Genomic DNA, 16747 nt, shown 5'->3' on the forward strand with positions numbered 1-16747 from the left:
AATAGCTTGAACCGGAGGACTTGGGTGCATCAGGGGAGTTCGTTACTCAGTGTGGATTAGTGCCTAGTTTTGCACTGGGTAGTGGAAGGGCCATCTTTTCCATTGGACACGATGGGCTGGTGCCCGCGGGCCCCACAGGTAAGGGGGCCCCATAGGTAGGGCTCTCAAGTAAAATAAATAATCCTGCAAAGAAAAAAAAAAAAATCCTGCAAATATATCTATATCTATCTATCTATATATATCTATATCTATATAACACATATATAGAGGTAGGGGCCCCGCTGCACTGTTTTGACCTGGGGCCCATAATGTTGTTAAGGTGGCCCTGGGTAGTGGGTAGACAAGATTTAATTTTGTGTGGCAGGATTATTTAAATTGGATAAAAGGGTGGTTAGGGCACACTTACAAAAGTTTTCCCAGTTTTGTGGAAGGGCGCACACAGAGCCGGCGTTACCATGAGGTGATCCTAGGTGTTTGCCTGGGACTCCAATTGTTAGGGGGCACCTAAAACATTCAATGAGTGACATAATGACACGCTTCCAGCAATTTTAATGCCCCCATGGTTCCCCGGCATGCAGAATCGGCCGCTGACATGGAGGAGAAGCAGCCTTGCAACTTCTTACATGTGAAGACTCTGGCTGCTGCTCCTCCAAACAGTGTTGTGATGGGAGTCTGGCTCTAGTCTATGATGTCACAGCCCCAATCTGAGGAGCCAAGGATGCCACTTATAAATGTGGGGGGTGTTTCCTAGGGTGCCCCCAAGGCTTCCACTGATCCTGGGTGCACAGCCTTTATTCCCCTGCAGAATGACTTGAAAATTCTTGCATTTCAGATTGTTCCTATATTTATAATGGGACACAGTTTGCACCTTTTACTTGCACAAACATACTTAATAGTAAATAAACACAAACGCAAACACTGAGTATAATAATCCATCATTTGAAATATTCGCCCAAATTCCTCTTTCCCACTTTTTTTCCCCCTCCTAAAGTCATATTGAATCTCCTTCTCTTCCGTCTGTGGATTGCCAATCAGAGCGGTTTTCTCATGTCTATTCACGGACAGGCCCCTTTTTTTTTTAATTTGTGGGTTCTCTTCATCCTATAAGAGCCCCTCTCCTCCCCTACTTTTACTAGGCTCCTACATTAACGGTAACTGTACTATGAAGTAAAGCAGTAAATTTGCAGCAGAGAACCTGATGTTCTCTGTAAACTGAAAGTTCACTTTTTGAAAAGCGCCGTTTTAAATGATGGATTTTTAAGCCGGCAGATGGGATGTATCCAAAGATAAACTGGGTCAATTATACCAATGATTATCTATATTTATTTTATCATAAGGTGTAACTGATAACAAGAATATAATGGTTATACAGAACTGTAGGGGATATGTTAATCTTCAGTAAACAGTATGCTTGATTAAGTCCTGATTTTTAAATATACCCCCATGTGCTTACAAATTTCATTGGTAAACACTTGTACTCACCCAGAATAACAATGCTAACTATAGATGAAAAATCATTATATTATTTTCTCTGATGAAACTTTGCAAGAAAAGTTACATAGATTTTCATCCAATGACTGGAATATATTGGTGGCAATTATAGAGATGTCCACTGTTTGGGAACAAGTTAACTGACAAATGGTTAAACATTGTCTATCTGAGATTACTAGAACTAGCGTAAACAGCACAGTATGAAATGTATCAAAGGACAAAGCTGCTATTCTTTGTTTTTCTTTTCATCAAAGGACATGATTTTTCTTGTATTGTACCTAGACTGCTGTTAAAACTGCCAATGTAACGCATGTAATTGTAACCTGAGACGTATACCCTAGTGAGAACATAGGCCCAAAGCAGGTAGGATAGCCAGAAGGTATTCAATTATGATAGGGTGTAGGTATTGAGACCTTTATAAACAGATAATTGGAATGTTGGCTCCCAATTCTCTGACAGTGGTGGAAACACATATGGTTTGGTGAAAGATTCTGAGCATTTAATTAGTACCTGAGGAAATATATTTTTAAGACGGGAAAATCAATTATCCTTAGTTTAATAATTGGCCAGGGGTTTATCTCAGTAGGATAAGTTTGGCAGGACAGATTATTCTAGGAAGCAACATGCAACGTTTGATTATTAAACAGAGAAATAGCATTAAAAACATCCTGGATTATAACAAAGTTGGCAAGATGGTGAGGTTAACGTACATTAAAGGACCTAAATGCAAAAGTTTCTAGTACTGTTATGGCATAAAGTGAATTAATACACACTAAGTTATTAAATTAGCACCCCTTATTCTCAAACCACTTTAAGCCAACACCCCCCTGACATTTTTTGTTGGAACAATTGGTAATTTTTAAAGATCATGTCAAATGAAAAAAGTACATTTAATACATTTCTTCCTGAAAAATGCTGCGGTATGTAATATTGGGTTTGGTTTACCTTTGTGGCCCTGTGGCCTGATCACTCTCCTCTTGTGGATTATTCTACAACATTGGTTTTGTGATACATTGTCCAAGCTCTTCAATGTCAAAATAATTGTACCTTAACATTTTTACTGGGCAAGGAGGCTGCGTCCATACTTCCCAACTGTTCCTAAGTTGCAGGAACGGTGCCTGGCATTAAAAATGTGTCCCTAAAATGTACAGTATAGACCAGAAGCTGCCCAGTACAATTCCTCTATGTCTCCATATTTCAGTATAAACCAGCAACTGCCTAGTACAATTCCTCTATGTCCCTATAGGTCAGTATAGACCAGCAATTGTACAGTACAATTCCTATATGTCTCTATATGTCAGTATAGACCAGCAACTGCCCAGTACAATTCCTCTATGTCCCAATATTTCAGTATAAACCAGCAACTGCCTAGTACAATTCCTCTATGTCCCTATATGTCAGTATAGACCAGCAATTGCACAGTACAATTCCTCCACATCTCTATTTGTCAGTATAGACCAGCAACTGCCCAGTACAATTCCTCTATGTCCCTATATGTCAGTATAGACCAACAGCTGTCCAGTACAATTCATCTATGTCTCTATATGTCCGTATAGACCAGCAATTGCCCAGTACAAATCCTCTATGTCCCTATTTGTCAGTATAGACCAGCAACTGCCCAGTACAAATCCTCTATGTCCCTATATGTCAGTATAGACCAGCAACTGCCTAGTACAAATCCTCTATGTCCCTATATGTCAGTCTAGACCAGCAATTGCACAGTACAATTCCTCTATGTCCCTATATGTCAGTATAGACCAGCAACTGCCTAGTACAAATCCTCTATGTCCCTATATGTCAGTCTAGACCAGCAATTGCACAGTACAATTCCTCTATGTCCCTATTTGTCAGTATAGACCAGCAACTGCCCAGTGCAATTCATCTATGTCCCTATATGTCAGTCTAGACCAGCAATTGCATAGTACAATTCCTCTATGTCCCTATATGTCAGTCTAGACCAGCAACTGCCCAGTACAAATCCTCTATGTCCCAATTTGTCAGTATAGACCAGCAAATGCCCAGTACAAATCCTCTATGTCCCTATTTGTCAGTATAGACCAGCAACTGCCCAGTACAAATCCTCTATGTCCCTATATGTCAGTATAGACCAGCAACTGCCTAGTACAAATCCTCTATGTCCCTATATGTCAGTCTAGACCAGCAATTGCACAGTACAATTCCTCTATGTCCCTATATGTCAGTATAGACCAGCAACTGCCTAGTACAAATCCTCTATGTCCCTATATGTCAGTCTAGACCAGCAATTGCACAGTACAATTCCTCTATGTCCCTATTTGTCAGTATAGACCAGCAACTGCCCAGTGCAATTCATCTATGTCCCTATATGTCAGTCTAGACCAGCAATTGCATAGTACAATTCCTCTATGTCCCTATATGTCAGTCTAGACCAGCAACTGCCCAGTACAAATCCTCTATGTCCCTATTTGTCAGTATAGACCAGCAAATGCCCAGTACAATTCCTCTATGTCCCTATATGTCAGTATAGACCAGCAATTGCCCAGTGCAATTCCTCTATGTCCCTATATGTCAGTCTAGACCAGCAATTGCACAGTACAATTCCTCTATGTCCCTATTTGTCAGTATAGACCAGCAACTGCCCAGTGCAATTCATCTATGTCCCTATATGTCAGTCTAGACCAGCAATTGCATAGTACAATTCCTCTATGTCCCTATATGTCGGTATAGACCAGCAATTGCATAGTACAATTCCTCTATGTCCCTATATGTCAGTCTAGACCAGCAACTGCCCAGTACAAATCCTCTATGTCCCTATATGTCAGTCTAGACCAGCAATTGCCCAGTACAATTCCTCTATGTCCCTATTTGTCAGTATAGACCAGCAAATGCCCAGTACAATTCCTCTATGTCCCTATATGTCAGTCTAGACCAGCAACTGCCCAGTACAAATCCTCTATGTCCCTATTTGTCAGTATAGACCAGCAAATGCCCAGTACAATTCCTCTATGTCCCTATATGTCAGTATAGACCAGCAATTGCCCAGTGCAATTCCTCTATGTCCCTATATGTCAGTCTAGACCAGCAATTGCACAGTACAATTCCTCTATGTCCCTATTTGTCAGTATAGACCAGCAACTGCCCAGTGCAATTCATCTATGTCCCTATATGTCAGTCTAGACCAGCAATTGCATAGTACAATTCCTCTATGTCCCTATATGTCGGTATAGACCAGCAATTGCATAGTACAATTCCTCTATGTCCCTATATGTCAGTCTAGACCAGCAACTGCCCAGTACAAATCCTCTATGTCCCTATATGTCAGTCTAGACCAGCAATTGCCCAGTACAATTCCTCTATGTCCCTATATGTCAGTCTAGACCAGCAACTGCCCAGTACAAATCCTCTATGTCCCTATTTGTCAGTATAGACCAGCAAATGCCCAGTACAATTCCTCTATGTCCCTATATGTCAGTATAGACCAGCAATTGCCCAGTGCAATTCCTCTATGTCCCTATATGTCAGTCTAGACCAGCAATTGTACAGTACAATTCCTCTATGTCCCTATATGTCGGTATAGACCAGCAATTGCATAGTACAATTCAGAGTATCAAGGTTCTCTGAGCCTGCACTGTGCCTGACCTGCTTAGATGTGACCTTTCCCTGAGAATGATTTTATAATGTTGGTAAGTACTCTGCATGGGATGTCCTATTAGCCACCATTACTTCACATGTGAGCAGTACAGATCAAATACAAGTTTCAGGAACAGATCTAGGTTAGTATCTAAGATAGATAAAGTTTATAAGTCAGAAATATACGTAAGGAGCCTTTTCAAAAAAACATTGCAGCAACGGGGTCCAAATGTGATCACTTTCAGGTCTTGTTCACATCTGCTTTTTGTTTAAAAAAAACACGTAGAAAATGTGTTATAAACAAATTACTAAAGTGCACTTTATTTTCCATTCATATTTACCATTTTACCAGCACATGTGTGTAAGAAACAAGCAAACCCTCAAATATGACTTACATTGAATATTTACATATAAATTTAATAGTCCAAATAGAGGCAAGAAAATCTTTAATAAACCTAGCCCCAAACCAATCTTCCACCATACTTCAAAACAGTAATATACCCCTCTATCACAGAATGTTAGTATTTTGGAAAAGACAAATTCTGCTTCTATTTATATGCTTCTTCTAGTAGGATATCTGTGTCATTAAATTCAGCCTTGTACAGTCCGTTAAACTGGAGTATTCTGGCCTCAATATAGAACATTTTCAGAATGTTGCTGATCTGTCAGATGTAACAATATTCTTTCAGTGATTATACTGATGTAAATTAGGCTATAAGAAATTTGTGTATCTGTTTTTTTAACTGTGCCTTGGAAGTTTGTAATAAGTCATGTGATAAATGATTCTTATTTATTTACTTTGAGCTTCAAACATTTACATAAACTCTGTGCTCATAAAACTATGTAAAGCTACTTAAAGTTACCTACTAATACAAAAATACAAAGGTTTTTATGATGTGCATGATATCTACAATGAAATAGTTTTGAAACCTCTTTACAACCCTAAAAGATAATTATGTTCACAGATTACGGCCAATTGAAGTGCTGCATCAAATCACCAAGCGATCAATTACAATGACTGAAATATTTTAAAACATGGGAATTGTATACTGTAGTAGTATATCCTGCCTCTAAACCGCAATCTCATTCATCTGGAAGTAACACAAAATCAATGCAATGGAGGGGGGAAACTCTAGTTTTTAAATGGCTTAATAATTCAAAGATGAACCTTCTGTCCAGCCAAGAGAACCAAACAAAAAAAGAGAAAGATTAGAGAAAAAACAAACCTATAGCACTCACCTGATTGGGATTTAATACTTTTAAAGTAGCATGATTCATAGAAAGCTATTCTGATGGTCTTCTTGCTCTAAAGCAATGAGGCAGCATATAGGCTGAATGCTTTCTGATTGAACAGTAAATGAAAACAGCCCCTTAAAATAATAATGGTAATTAAATTAATAGTAATTATATTCCTGATTGACAGTACTTTACTACTGCCTTATGGGTTAAAGAAAGCACATATTGAAGCTGTTTCAACAAATGTATTAGTCTGATTAAGTATTCGACTAACCGTTACCTATCTATCTATCTATCTATATATATATATATATATATATATATATATATATATATAAATATATATATGTGTGTGTGTTTTTATGTGTATGTATATATATATATATATATATATATATATATATATATCCACACATACATACAGTGGGCAAACTGGCTTTACATATGTAACTGATCCTTGATGTACAATAAAATTTCCTGTTACAATGTATGCTTTTAAATATAAGGCATTGTCCCATAATTAAAATTACAAAAGTAAATATGTATGCTCTATATTCCGTTGCTTTGGAATCTCAGTGCGAGAAGATCCACTGTAGATCTACAAGAGTCTTGCAACGCAGACCGTCTTACTGGGTGATCTGCCATGCTATATTCACACTCTGACATCTAGACAACACTATCATCGAATTCATAAGTACGCATCTACCTAGGTTTTGAATGCAGTGCAAAGTCTATGAGGATGGGGAAGAAAAAAAACTATCATAACAAATGCAATAAGTTTTAATAAATTTAATATTAATCTAATAACTTTACTGCTAAGACTTATATATTCTAGGGAAGAATTATATATAATGAGGGAAAATTAATATTTTGATATAAATGAAGACTCCCTAAAACTGTAAAATGTATTTTGGACAGCTTAACCCACCGTAGATTGCATATTGAGATACCCCCATTGGATGGACAAAAAGCTTGTGGTTGGCAAATTTCAGCCCGGGGGGCAAGACTTGACTCAGCAGCCTATTTTAAAGGAGAACAATGCAGGTGACCCAGCCCAATAAAGCCCACTATAGGATCGACCCGGGGTGCAGAGGCCCCCAGCCCCGTCTGCCCCTGGGGTTAAACATACACAATAGTCCCAAAGAGTGTATCTGTCAGATATATCCCCTATTTTATTAAATTGGTTACAGACTCTATAGCAGAATTTGCTTAGTTGGACTCTTGTGAAGATTCTCGGTTTTCACAGGGTCACGTACATGCTGTCTTCTATATATGTCTGTCTCCCACTATCGTGTTGTCTGCCTGACGTCAGAAGTTTGAAGTAACCAGCGCAATGGTCTTTAGTAATCACATAGGTTCTAACCTAGTAACATTAATATATGCATAGTCGCCTACTTATCATACCAATGCTCAAATATGTGGGGGTCATTGTGTGGTAGGTGGCGTGGCCATACCCACTTCACATGAAGATCAGCTGGGATCCGAGTGTGTGGCCTACTCTTCCCGGACTCCAGGAGAACTCCCTGAAATTCAGGAGTCTCCCGGCTAGTCTGGCACTGTAGACAAGTACGGAATATGACATGGCTCTGGCCCGGCTCACTGAAAGCTCTACAGAAAAATGAACCGGTTTATACACTTATAAAGAGAATGTATCTAAACCACGATTAGAGATCGTAGAAAGTTCAGTTACAAAAGTGCAAAAATGTAAATCCTAAAGTGCAAATCCCATTTGCGCCTGTCTATCTGCTAAGATCTCTGATTCTACACCTGCACAAAGTTTGTATGTGTAAACAGACTTTCTTTAGTGGAGATAGGTGGAGAATCTTTTTGTGGGGAAAAAGTGGTTATGTAGGTATGTGTCTGAGTGGATAGGTTTTGTTGCTTGTTTGGATCCAAAAGTATTCTGATTTTAAAATCGGATATGTTATGGGGTTTTTATGAAGGATGTCAAAACAGTTTTGATATTGCTGAAATGTATGTTCCCCTATTTCTCTTGTTTATTTAAATAGGATACATAACATGTTTGGTTTAATCGAGTTTAGAAAAACTTTCAGGGGCTTTAAGTGAAGGTGTTTTTTTACTTTTTTTTTTTTAACTTTTATTTATGTAGTTGTTACTGATTTTATTTTCACATCTGTGAAAACAATAGTGGGTTGCAGTAGATCTTAGGGCTGCCATATATACATTCTCTTTGTTAACGGTTCCTGGCCAACTCTTGGAATCCTGAGATGTCATTGGCTGCTGCGAAAACCCCCTTGGAACTAAGTGGGTTATTAATGGTTTTTATAGTCTGTGCAAATTGTTGACTCTAGGAGGAATTTAGTTTTTAGTATTTTAATCTGTTAACATTTTTTTTCCTTCTGATTCTAGGGATGACCTGCCAAGCACGGACATCGTACACCGAAGATGAAGTCCTATGGGGCCACCGTTTTTATCCCGTTATATCCCTAGAAGAAGGATTCTTTAAAGTAGACTACTCCCAGTTCCATGCAACATTTGAAGTACCCACTGCACCTTATAGTGTCAAAGAACAAGAAGAAATGCTTCTTATATCTTCACCATTAATAGCACCAGCAGTAAGTAACAGCAAAGACAAACATAGTTCTGTAGACACTCTGGATAGTCTTGATGACATTAGCACAAAAATGCCTCCGAAACTTCAGAAAATAACTGGCAGGGAGGACCTGCCCAGGAAGCTCCTCAGAATGAGCTCTACCACTTCTGAAAAAGCTTACAGCATGGGTGACTTGCCCATGAAGCTACAACGAATAAGTTCCGTTCCGGGTAACTCAGAAGAGAAACTGGTCATGAGAACAACAAAGATGATCTCAGATCCAATGAGCCAGTCAGTAGCAGATTTACCGCCAAAGCTTCAAAGATTGTCTGGTGGCGGCAGAATGGATGGAAACCTGCCACCCAAATTGCGGAAAATGAATTCAGACCGATTTACATAACAAAAACTTTTAGGCATTAATCAAAGAATTGGTTGGAAAAATAATCCAGTGAAATATATATATATATATAAGGATCTGTACAAATGCAGTTCCTGTTTAAACTCTAAAGACTGTATTTCCTTTATCGGAAAGCCATACTGGGCAACAGTTTTAATGCTGATGGTAGTCAGAACTGTACTGTATATATATATATATAGTGCTTTGATAAGAGACCTAACTTGTTTTTATGGTCTTTCTAGAACTAAGGTAATACTAATTGGCATGTAGTATCACATCAAGCATGCAATAATAGTGTGCATATTTTGCATATAGTTTTATGGCATGGTTCTTTCTTTATATTGTATAATCAAAAAAATGAAAGGGGCATTATTCTCCCCCATATTTTTTAAAATGATTACTTCTATCATAAGAATGGTTAACTACAAGGGCAAAATTTTATTGAAGATTATTTATTATTTGGATATAGATTGTAAATACCTGTCCATGTAAGTAAGTTCCAAGCATGTATTATTTCTTAAAACAGGAATTCTAATAATACTATTACTTAATTTCTGCTGTCACATTAAAACTACACTGGTGCAATTATCTTTTTTTTTTTTTAAATTCCAGAGACAATCTTTCTTTTTTTTTCCTGCAAGAGTACTTGCTTAATCTGTCTCTTCCTTCTCCTTTACATAAAACATGGTTTCTCAAATTCAATCTTCAGGGAGCCCTAACAGTGGATGTTTTCCATGTCTCCTTGCCAGAGCTCAGGTGTGTTTATTACTGAGTGATACATTTTAAAAGATTTACTGGTGGTACTCTGAAAAACATACACTTTTAGGGCTCAATGACGACTGAAACACTGGGAAACACTGGCATAAAATATCACTATACAGATGTTGCCAGCTAACAAAATGGTGAGACAGGTAAAATATCAAATATCTTTAAAAAGAATGCATTATATTAAAATTTGTTTTGTTTTGCAAGGAATCAACAATGTTTTATTCACGGGGAAACTTTAGTTGCAGTTTTCAGAATAACTCCATACACCTACATTAAATATCTAATATATATATATATATATATATATATATATATATATATATATATATATATATATATATATATAAATGCCAAATTATAAAGGGCTGCATACCTACACAGAATAACTGTGAAAACTTTGAATTATTTTTTTTGTTTAAGAAATTATTTGAATATGTATGTAATATGAGTGAGTTATTTTGTCCTTACCAAAGTTTCCACATCACAGATACTGTAGTTTCTAAAAAATTATCAGCAGGTAAGTAATACGGATTATAATTTAATTTGCATATAAGCAGCAAAAATGAAGTTTCCTTAGTAATTAGAATTCCTGTTTATAATGATGTTTCCTAGGGTTTCCATTTCTCCTGGGCTAAGTTTAATATTTCAAATTCATGTTCAATTGTCAAGATTCCAAGAAACAAAATACTTTTCCACTCCAAAAAAATAAAAAAATAAAAAAATATATCTTTAGAACATTTATATATTAATACTTGTTACTAAAAAAATATAATCTCTTATAAATTTTGCATAATCTGTTTGTTTCAATGAGTTATAGCTATGATGTTTAGGTACATATTTAACATTTATTTTTTTTCCAATTTTATTCAAATGTTATTTATCTATTACAGTGTTTAATTATATAGATGCAGTATGTTATATATTTTAACTGATAAAATGTGCCCTTATAAATTCTTGGGCTATAAAAGCCATAAAAAGATTTTTTTAAAACAATAATAATTAAAACATAATAATTATTGTCTTTAATTTAAAAAAAAAAAACTACAACATCACAATTTTTTTATGGATAATTGCAGACATTTCCATTTCTACAATATTTTGACATACTCGCTGCTATTGGAGAAAATATGAATACTCCAAATATTGCTAAAGTTAGGTATACACTATTATATTTATTTGGACATGATTACATTATGCAGTGATATATACTTATGGTTTATATTTAATATGAATTATTACAAAGAAAAAAGTAAGCAAAAAAAATTAAAACAGTTAAAAGGATAACCACTCAAAACTATGGTCGAAAAAGTTTATTGCCCAAGGTCACAAAGAGAATTTTCCTGGGTAATCTGATTGCCAGCTTCTGTCCAACCCGTTAAAGCAGAGCATTGGTGTGGTTATGAAAACATAAATCAACTACTACACACTACACCCTCCCTGATTAAACTTATTAATTAATCAGTTAGAAATAAATATTACTAAAATATGAGGGTTACTATTGAGCAAAATTGTAGCTTCTTAATGAAACCAACCAACCAACAGACAGTCAGCCATAATTATTTTGACATGCATTCAACCTAAACTGAATAAACTTAATAAATAAATAAGCTGATTAAGCTTAATTTATTTACTGTATTTATTTTACAGCACAACATAGTCCATCGAGTAAATTTATAGCAGGGGAATGATATCTATGGAAACCTTAGTCAAAGAGATCTCAGGAACTCAGGAACAAGACTCTTATGAAACATTATTTTATCCATAATATGTGGGTACTTGTTTCATTATCTTATTGCACAGTATTTATCATCGCAGCACAGACACAGAAATAGAAATGTCTGTGCACATTATTTTTTTAATGTTAGCGATGCCCATTGTTCAACCTTACAAATGAATCTATTGAGTGGCATTGTATCCTAACCTTAGGATGATATTTCATCTATTCATTTCAAATAGACTATAGACTGTGGCATCAGTGAGCATTAGGTAAAAAGGCACAAGCTGTTGGTCTTTATCTGCAGCAATAAATATTCTCTTTGCACAAAATATACACAATGCTGCAGACAAAAAATATAAATGCTAACATCAGAACGGGTGAAAGGTGGTTCTATTTATTTAATCATGTGTCATTCATTCATTCATATATGTAAAATTCTTTCTCTGGAGCAGTAGCCCTTAATCCTGGTCATAAAATTGATAATCGCATTTTCATAGTGGCTAGGCCATGATTTTTTTGACTCATGCTTGCTTATACTATACATGTGCAATGGCCATTCTTGAAGTTACAATCAGCCGGTGGCCAAATATGGTTACTTGATTAAAAGCTGCTACTGTTGCATAGCGCCCAATAAATGATCTTGTATTCAGAATCTTGTTGTGCTTTCTGTTCAATTTATTCTGCTTTATAAATGGCAAGCCTAAAATAGGTTGATTGGTTGACCTGTGGCTCATTTTTAAAAGGTGATGTCCATTTTACAGTGCAGGGATTCTCTTGTAGGTTTCCCATAGCTAAATATTTTTTTGTAACATTTGTAGAACTGTATTTAATTATACCTGCCATTGTGGAGGAGCCCGACCGCACCCAGCATGGTGCATCTTTCCAAGGTCTTCTTGTTTTTTAGAAAGCTCTGTTGGCTTATCAACTGAGCGCTCCCCCAGTTCACTAAGGCTTCAGATACATGAGCACTTTATTTTAATAATGCTTTGTTCTCTCCTAACTTATGCAAACCCACCTTTGATTGCTATAGTAGATCATACTTGCCAACTCTCCTGGGATGTCCGGGAGACTCCCGAAATCCGGGAAGGTCTCCCGGGAGAGCAGACAAGTCTCCCGCATTCGGCAGATACCTGGCCAAAATAATGCATCAAAACATTTTCGTCGCAGGGGCAGGGACAAAATGACGCGATTGACCGCGCCCGCCCCCTCTAGTCACGCCACCTGTCCGGGATCCCCTGGATTTCAGTGCCTACAAGTAGGCAAGTATGTAGTAGATACATAGATATTGTTAAACATAGGACTTTTTTTGAATATGAGTAACTTGAATGGTAAAAAGTGGTGTTTTCTAATAAGCTGCACACACTTAAACTACCCCCTGTATCTATACTGAGCGGAAGCAGCCACTTTGTGGACCATATCTATATTCATAAGAACGCAGCCTATAAGCTCACTAGGAACCGGTGACAGTGTGCGTCACTGATGTCATTGCTTACTAGTGTAAATTAAGCTTTTTGAAAATGAAGGAAATGTGCTTGTGTATCTGATGCCTTAGCCCAGGTGGGGACAAACTATGACTATCCCCAGCATGCTTTACCAGATGATAGACAGTCGGTAGTTGGCAGTGCATGCTGGGACTTGTAGTCTCACAATGCCTGGAGAGACACGTTGTTCCAGTCTGCTTTATTCTGTAGAGTAATCTTATTTGGAACTTATAAAAACATAATACCTATAAGTGGACATTCCCTTTAACAAATGTTCAATTTTCTTATTTTTTTTTTATTTGTTCATTGCTAAACTAAAGGATTTGGGAGCACAAATAGATCTAAATAAACACAATTTGATTTTGCTGTAAAATCAATGTTATTTCACTGTGTTATCTACATGACTCTTGCACTAACAAAATCATTTCTACAGTATATTTAAATTTAAATGTTAGCCTTCAGCATAGAAACATTACTGATATCTAAGCAATGTGAAGCCCTGGGGAAAATTTGTTAAAATACTAGTGTGAATTTTCTATTTTTTCTGTTCCACTTTTAATTTTGATCTAGGACTTCACATTTTGCCTTTATCCAAATTGACCTTTTTATACTGTATTTCTTTGAAAACACTACACCGAATAAAAGGTTTTAAATAGAGAATACCATCGCTTTTGATGGCACAAATAGCCATAATTATTGTGGAATGTAATTTCAGATATTAAATAATGACACCTGATGTACAGTGTGCAGTGTGCATAATACTATAACTCAATAAAGTTTTTTAAACTTTCTATGTTTGCACTTTTTTGTTTAAAATATAACCTTATTAATTATTATATATTTTTTCTACTCCACAAGTGTTGTCAGTACTGCAATTATTTACTGTACATTATTATTAGCATATAGTATATGGGATGATATGCCTCCTGGTTTAAAGGACATTTGAAGTCTAGTTTTGTGACAATGTAAAGTTATACAGAGATCAGAAAACAACACCATAACATACTTGCCTACTTTTGGCTGGCTCCCTCCGGTAGATCACTGAAAAGGGGTCTAGGGGGAGGGTGGAAGGGGGCGGGGCTTCACGAATCACTTCATTTTAGCCCCACCCCCAGTGACGTAATGTCTGTTTTGGGTATTTTTACACTGATAAAAAGACCAAAGCAGGCATTACGTCATTGGGGGTGGGTCCAAAATGACGCGATTTGCAACGCCCGGCCCCTCTGCCCATACACAACTCTATGCCAGCTCTGATGCGCTAGAAATGCCAGCTCTCCCAGGATTCCAGGACACCTACCCAGAATTCCGGGAGAGTTGGCATGTATGCATAATAACTTATAATAGCCTTGAAAAAGGCTATATGTTATAACTTACAGTATGTGTGTATATATATATATATATATATATATATATATAAAAATATATATACCTGTTTTGCTAATGAATACTGTGGTGATGTGTTTATACAGATATAATTTGCAGAAGTTAGTGTACACTCATACTAGCTATTAGTTACTATGTATAACATATAATTAATGGTTTTCCCCACCCTTTATGAGGATTTTATTCAGACTGTAACACTCAGAGGTGACTTCTAATATCTGAAGATTTACATTAAGAAAAAAGCCTTGTCCATTCAGATCCTCAACGCAGCCATATGTCTACTTGCGAAGCATTGGAAAAATCCTGATTCCCCCTAGATAGCAATTAGTGAATACAATCTGGTATCTGTCATCTATGGAAAAATTCTCTGCATATCTAAATAAGAAAACCCACAATTTCTTGAGATGAGAGCTGATGGAATCAAGGTGGGGAGGAGATTACAGTAAAGCATAGACCTTATCCTGAGAGACATGGGTAAAAGAACAGAAGGGAAAGTTGACATGGATAGAGGGTGAGGACTTGAGTAAAGCAGGTGGAGTCTGGCAGGAGGAGATTTCTTTATGGGTGGTATCAAATTTGGTGTTGACGTGGGTGGCAAAGTTGACGGCAGTATAGGAGGAGTGGAGAGGAAGAAGGGGTGGTCAATGGGGGGTGTTGAAGGTGGCAAAGAGGCATTGTGGGTTTTAAGAATGCTTCGGAAATAAGATACTTAAAGAAGGTTTGTTTAGCGAGAGGACGGAGCTGTAAGATGAAGGAGGGATTACTTGGACCACTAAAATAAAATAAATATATACATGAGAGGGGGAGCAAATTGATAAAATAACAGTACATAAATCACAAGAGCAGCACAACTGTATATGTGCAATTAATGCATATATTTTGCTAAACTAAACTGATATTAAAAAATTAAGGTCGGGCTCCTTTATTAATAAGCCCATCGTACATCAGTGCAGTGTGATTAAAAATCATCAGGAATTAGCATTGTAAAAAGTCATACATATGCAAATGTGTACTTATACACATCTGAGAGGCAATCAGGAACTTTTAAATATGCAAATGACTCCCCAGTGTAGTTGTAAACATTGCGGGAGTAAGGACCAATATATTAAAAAAAAATTACATAAATAAAATTGATTGAATTTGGAAAATCATTGGTAAGTATGGAAACAAAAATATGTCTAAAGAAAATTTCCTGTTGAAACCTCTACGAACTACAAAAGCGAAATTAGAATAAAAAAAAATAACCGCAAAATGTATTTCTATTCCTGGATCCCACTAGCTAGGTTCCCAGGCTAATCTTTGGAGCAGAGGATGCATTAGATAAACCTTTCAAGGATACACAGAAATATATAATTTTCGTGCTGTTTTCTTTTGCATCAATAACGTTCAGTTGAAATAACCTTGGAAATAAATGTCCTAATTGTCTTATAATGCAGGAATGTGAGAGCAAAACTAGGACTCCATGGTCATTCCAAAATGTCTTTCAACCTTAATGCTTTGAGCTTGAGTTGCCCGGTAGCCTTAGGGGGATAGGAGTCATCAGTACTCTTCTAAAACATGTCTGCAGACAGGTTATCGGGGGAACAAATGGTCTCTGCATTCTCAGTAAAAAAGCAGGTAAGATATTTTAAGCGTGAACTCGGATGACATCCCCTGTAACATGCCTACATTGAAGGACCGCTAATTACTGCACAGTAAATGTACCTTTTTATTGCTGTATTATATGAATCTACACACACAACAGTGTGCTGGACACTGCGTTTCCTACGCCACTAGATGTGTAGGCCGAACATGATTGATACTAATGAGTTACGTTTTTGAAGGAAGTGTCTCCTTCGATTTAATAGACAGTAAATGAAATCTAGAAAATGATGACATTGTTAGCAGAATTTAAATTTAGAATGTCTGTAAAGACATTTGCATTTTTCCAAGTCCAAATGAATTTTTAAAACACATCCATTTATTTCTCAATATTACACATAGCTGTATAAACCATCATTAGCTGAGGAACAAGAGGAAAAAAAAAGACACATGAAGGCTTTGATCATAGATTTTTTTGCAGTAAAGTGTAAAAAGTTTGATATTGCCCACGTCTTGTGAAGAACTCTTGT

General features: G+C 36.6%; 1 protein-coding gene across 1 annotated transcript in view; it reads left to right on the plus strand.

Annotated features, from left to right (window-relative positions):
* Positions 1-10397, plus strand: part of KCNJ3 (potassium inwardly rectifying channel subfamily J member 3) — a 157170-nt gene extending 146773 nt beyond the window's left edge. Inside the window, exon 3 of the mRNA XM_075180908.1 lies at positions 8707-10397. Coding sequence (XP_075037009.1) covers positions 8707-9290 — 584 coding nt within the window. The 3' untranslated portion in view covers positions 9291-10397. The remainder of the gene's footprint in view (positions 1-8706) is intronic.
* Positions 10398-16747: the final 6350 nt, after the last annotated feature.

The sequence above is a fragment of the Mixophyes fleayi genome, chromosome 7 (assembly GCF_038048845.1).
Source record: "Mixophyes fleayi isolate aMixFle1 chromosome 7, aMixFle1.hap1, whole genome shotgun sequence".
In the NCBI taxonomy this organism is placed as follows: Eukaryota; Metazoa; Chordata; class Amphibia; order Anura; family Limnodynastidae; genus Mixophyes; species Mixophyes fleayi.